At 36.7% G+C, this 6,109-nt stretch overlaps 1 protein-coding gene across 1 annotated transcript; it reads left to right on the top strand.

Moving 5' to 3' along the window:
* The first annotated feature begins 1,727 nt into the window (after positions 1 to 1,727).
* Positions 1,728 to 5,719, top strand: LOC128258431 (protein scylla). Its single transcript, XM_052990032.1, has 2 exons — positions 1,728 to 2,300; positions 3,276 to 5,719. The coding sequence occupies exons 1-2, from the start codon at positions 2,234 to 2,236 to the stop codon at positions 4,025 to 4,027; spliced, it is 819 nt and encodes a 272-aa protein (XP_052845992.1). The 5' UTR covers positions 1,728 to 2,233; the 3' UTR covers positions 4,028 to 5,719.
* The last annotated feature ends 390 nt before the right edge of the window (positions 5,720 to 6,109 follow it).

The raw sequence follows: 6,109 nt of genomic DNA, 5'->3' as shown, positions 1-6,109 counted from the left end.
GCAGCAAAAAAACGACAGAAAAAAGTGAAGATGAAGATGGCAGGAAAATGCATTCAATTGAAAGGAAAGGACACACAGCGAGGGATCATGATATGAATATGAAATTATCCCACATGCCCATCGTCACACAATTTTCATTTGCTGATGAAATTCTCGGGCTCGGGTCCATGAATTCATAAGAACAGGTCCTCAGATAGTCGGGTGTGCGCGGGTATCATATCAAAAAGCGAGCATAAAATTGAAATTATGATGAAATTCGTCATTGAATCGGAAGAAAATATTTATAGATTTAACGAATTATGTGTGGGGAAAACTTCCTGGAATATGATTTTATGATTGCAAACTCTGCATATATTTTATGACAAAACTAAGAATTGATTTTATAATTTTCCACAGTGCATTTTAAATAACATACTTTAATGAAATATATTTCAATCTGCAACGAGGTATAAAATTACTCACTACAATGCACAAAGATTAGATAAGCGATATTGTAAAACCAACAAGGAAATGAAATATACATTCAAGAAATCTTTTTGTGAAATTACATATATGATTAAATCAATATATAGCTTGTTTTATTAACCGAACGCCTGAAAAAGTTTTTAAACTTGTTGTTTTTGTGGGATAACTTCATAAATTTTTGAAATTTATGTAGATTTTTTAATTGCATTAAGCAAAATGTTCTCTCTAAGACATAAAATTTAAAAAAAAAATAGGTTGTTACCAGATTAGGAAAATAAAAACTTTATAGTTCAAGGAGTTGTAGATTCAAAATAGAACATGGAACTATAAAATATTTATGAAGTACAATAAAAATGGGGCTGATCTTTTTTAATGATTGTTTTGATATAGAGATGGGCTTGTTATTATCAACAGATTTAAAAATAAAACGTAATATTTTATTGAACAAATTTTTTTAAAATAGGTATTCTGTATAAACAATTTTTATGAAATTTAACTTTGACATGAATTATTTCACTTTTGGAGTTAAGACATCAAATTAAAATGGTTTTTAAAATTCAATCTTGTATTAATTAAAATAAAAATGGATACAACATAATTTTTTCAGCTTTTCAATGTTCTTCAACAAAATTTTCACAACAACTTTGGTTTAATTTTTTTCATAGGCATTTGGTGGGTTTTTCTCTCGAGATCTACTTTTCCTTGGCCGAAACGGAGAGCGCAGTAAATTTGCATTCGCTTGTTTCCGTGGAAAAGGCGAGGAAATTCTGAAGATACATTCGTATCTAGTATCTGGTATCTCGGATCCCGAATTCGTATCTTTTTTGCGGCCTGGCAACAGCCGCATTGGGCAGCATGTTGCAACTTGCAACTGAGTTTTCAAATTCGGAGTGGAAAATTTTAGGTTGCCCTCTGCCGGCGTCGTGGTCGGCGTCGCAGTCGACTGCGCAGTAACGCGGGGTGGGTTTTTGTTGCTTTTTTTACATGCATACGTTTCCTTGCGGGAGAACATTTCCATCTTTATCCTTTTCTCCTTTTCGGGTTTTCTTTTCCTCTTTGCAAGTCACGTACGCCGTCCGCGCTCCCTCTCTTGCTCGGTCTCTCTCTTTCGCCGGCCGGGTTGTAGGTGCGCATGAGCGAGATGGCCGCTGAGTGGAACAGCTGTTGGGAGAGCGTACGATAGAGAGCGCTCTCCGGCCGCGACGTCAGCGTCGACTGCGGCCCGCCGAGCGGTATATAAAGCGGCGCGCCGGCAGAGAAATTCATAGTAGCTTCGAAAAAACACAGAATAGAAAACTGATACAGACCTTGCCACGGGCCAGAAAATCAAATGAAGCAGCAGCAAAAACGTGCATAGCCACTGCTAAAGTAACACATCCAAAATTCAATCATTTATACTGTTTCACGAAGAATTCTATGCTACTGACGTTATATTACTACTAAAATTAAAATTGCCATCAAACAAATGCAACGGACCAACGCCATTTAAGTGATACAACAAAACAAATAAAAGTTTAAACAACATAAGTGCTGTGATTTCCACTACAAAACAACAACAACCAACCAACAAATGTTAATTTAAACTGCAACAAGAAGGAGAAAAAGCAATCAGCAAGAAAACAAACAGCAAATTGTGATAAATTAAATAATCTTAATTAATTAATTGTACAAGTGATAAAAAGGGCAAAAAGCCGTCGGAAAACTGCGAGCGAACGAACGAACGATTTTCGATTCGATTCGACTTTCCATCAAACCACACAGAAAACCAATGAAAATGGATGTTATCCCCGTGCAAAGCATCTACGGCGGTATTCTGGGATCAAACAAAAATAGAGGTAAGTTGAGAATTTAGAAAAAACGGATACATAGCAAGATTTGTGGAAGGTTCCAGAAAGTTCGAAAATCTTAAAAAAGATATTTGATAAGTTTTAACAAAATGTTAACCAGTTTAGCTCTTTTGATTCATTCATCCTTCATTTTATCAAAATTTTAAAAGCTTTAAAACTTTAAATAGCTTGAACTTACGAAAAAAAAAAAAAAACAATTGCTCTGAAATCCTCCTTGAACATTTCATCAGCTATTAAAGTTTGTAATTTACATTAACACAAAAAATGCATAAAAAATCAATTCGCAATTACAAAAAAAAATGAAAAATGTCAAAAAAATACATGTTAAATTGTTCGTCACGTACGCAAATTGCAACAACAAAGGAAAATCGACAAAAAATTGAACTCCCAGCAGCAGTAAAAAATGATTTTTCGTTTTCTTTGGGCTCTTGCCCTCTGTCTTTTGGTTTTGCATTTGCTTTTTGTTCGCTTTTTCCGCTTTCATCTTGAGTTCGCTGTTGCCAAGCGGCTGTTGCTCATCGCCTAGTTGTTTGTTTTTGCCTTTCCTTTCCCTTCCGTTTCGCTTTTTGTGATGTAGCAATAGAATTTAAAAGGTGTTTGATGTGGGGTACTTTTGAAAATTGGAAACATTTTTACTTGATCACTAAAATATGATGAAACTATGGTATAAAACTTTTTAAATTTTTTATTTCGAACTTTTCTGCAATCTTAAATAGTGAAATTAAATAAAAAAAACATTTATTGAGAATTTTAAGAACTCTGGAACAATTAAAATATTTTTTTTTACCTTTTTCTTAAAATTAGACAAGCGATTTCTTGAAACTGAAAAATATTTAATAATTAATTTGGTTTCAAAGTGAAGTTTAAACTTGTTCAGCTATTTTTTGTGGGAAACCTTTTTTTTAAATTTACAACATTACCAGCTTACTAATCAAAGTTTTTCCTTGTTCTTTGCCGTTTTAGATTGGACCAGCACACTGACACCGCCCGTTACCGTCGAAGCGGCCGTGGCCGTTATGCCCAAAAAGGCCAAGACCGCCGGAACAGGCAGCAGCAGCAATACCACCACCATCACCGCCACCGCCACCGCCACCAGTATTAAGCACAAGCAGCCGGCGGGCAACAACAACAACGTTGGCCAGAGCCAGAGCAAGAAGACGAAGCCCAGCGGCAGCTACAACAGCAACTACTACTACGCGGACGAGGAGGAGAGCGGTAGCAGCTACTTTTCACCAGATCTCGACATGAAGGCCGTGGAGGAGCTGTCCCAGCGACTCCTGGACGAACTGAGGGCGGCCAAGTCGCGGCATTTGACATGCACGGAAGTGTCGCTACCCTGTGATCTCACGCCGAGCGTGGCCCGGGAAATTATCCGAGTGTCGGAGAAGGAGCCCTGCGGCATTCGCGGCTGCACCATTTACATTGAGTTCGAGGATGAGCCGAAGAACTCGCGTCGCATCGCCTCGATCAAAGTGGACCCGGACACGGTGTCGACTTTCGAAGTCTATCTGACCCTCAGGCAGGATCATCGCGGCTGGACGTCGCTGTTGCCGCAGTTCATGAAGAGTCTGGCCCGCACGATCACCATCAGTCCGGAGTACACGATCACCAAGAACAAGCTGTATTCCGCCGATGGTTTGGGCGCACGCCGGAGTTATAGCTTCGGCAGCCACGCCCATAGCCCCAGTGCGGCCATAGCCACGCCCACAAATTAAGGTGATCTGCAAGATCTGTCAGATATATATACATATATGTCTGCAAAAAAAAAAAAACACCACCCCTGTGATGATCGAGAGCAGTAGTTTGTTGCAGTTGAAGAGCAACAACGAAGCAAGTATTCGAAGCCACCCCACCTACACCACACACATACACACACACACACACACACACACATACACCTAAAAAACACACACAATACACACATTAGGGTACGCCAACCACACTCTCATACTAATACTATATATGGGACCTTAAGGCCCGATTTTTGTAATTGTGACTCTCACCACCATTTTACTTAGATGCGTAGTGCTATAACAAATAATTAGAGTTTTAAGTTGTTTCTCCTTTTTCAAAAACGCAAAAGCAAGAAAAACAAAAGGCGAGAAGAGCGGAAGAAAAGTAAAGAAAAACCAACATGAAATTCAAAGACGGCAGCCCCACGATACCCAGAATCATATTTCTGGGACCTTCGCTTTGGGGCTCGCCGGTCGACAACTCATGAATATGTGATACTGTTTAAGATGCTAAGAGTTTTTTGCCGGCTAGCCCAAAATCCGGCAAAAGACGTTGATAAAATTACACATTTAACACACACACACACACATACACACACACACCACACCACACCCCTCCCCCCTCCATACACAACAAAAGAACAGATTTTTTTAAAAATTGTATGCTATATAGTAATAAACAAACAAACAAACCAACAAAACAAACAAACTTGATCTTGGTAAATTTAAAATTTAACTTTAAAACTGAGAAGAGGCCTCGAAATGTGACAGAGGTAGATGAACACACGCTCCAATTTTAGTTAGACGCAGCTTGCTGCAATAAAAATTTTTTAAATTATTAATTAATATTAATTAAAACCAACAAATTTTAGGATTTTAACAAATTTTTATATATTATTAAATGTATAGCGCGTACTACACAAAAAAAAAAAACAAAACAACAAGAAAAAATACAAATACAAAGAAAATCCACAACAAAAAAATATAAATGAGAATAAATTAAACATAAAAAATCAAGCGTAAAATTTAAGGCAATGAATATCTCAGTAAATGTGAAAGCGTAAAAAATTTGTAAAATTTTTTTGTCTGTGTAAAACTCCCAATGCGATATAAAAACAAAAACTTAAATGTAGCAGAGAAAACAAAATCAAGAAATCGTCAAATAAAATGTGAAAATTTAATTAAATGCAATGCGATATAATTTTTAAAAATTACAATTAACGTAATGAGGAAAACTTAATGTTCTCACAAATACACAAACACATAAACACACCATCCACACACATACAAACACACACGAAAGTATCTATTACCAGCAAAAAGTATCTATCAAAGCGAAAAAAAACTATTTATTACAAAAAGAGAGAGAAAGAAAGAAATAAACAAGCAAAATACGAAAAAAAATACATGTATTAATTTTTTATTATTACAAAAAGCAAAAACAAAAATATATTGTATTTAATGTTAAGTTTTTTTATTGCGTAAAACAACAAAATAATTGTGAGAAATTTGTAACCAAAACAAAACAAAAAAAACAAAAGCAAAAACATTTTGTGAAAAAAACCTTACCACACATACAGAGCGAAAAACAAAGGCAAAAAAAATTACAAAAATAAAAGCATATAATTTTTCCTGCGCTAGCGGAAAATAATTGTGGAAAAAATTAAAACAAAACGGCTTTCTTTTCTGCCAGCACTGTTGGATCCAAGGGGCGGGCAAGGGGCAGGGCAGGGGCGGTTCAGCTTGTTGCGGGTGCAACTTTCTTTCAGCAGCAACCGAACCACTGAAAAACGGCAACACCGCTGCCCGCACAACCCGTTATTGCCACGGCCACGGCAACTGCACTGCGAGAAACCGGACTTTAATTGCTACTTTTGTACAACTGAAACCTAAATTCAGCTGGAAAATACACCCACAAAAATCGGCTCGATATTTACGTAAAAAATGCAGGTTAAATAGATATTGGTAAACACGAATGTCCAGTACATTGGGTTTTTTATTTATGTATATGTAATTAAACTAAAATATTGGTATTTTGCACTAAAATTAATGACCATATCATGT

This window comes from Drosophila gunungcola (assembly GCF_025200985.1).
Source record: "Drosophila gunungcola strain Sukarami chromosome 3L unlocalized genomic scaffold, Dgunungcola_SK_2 000003F, whole genome shotgun sequence".
Classification (NCBI taxonomy): Eukaryota; Metazoa; Arthropoda; class Insecta; order Diptera; family Drosophilidae; genus Drosophila; species Drosophila gunungcola.
The sequence above is the reverse complement of the archived record's forward strand: the minus strand, read 5'-3'. Positions and strand labels throughout refer to the sequence as shown.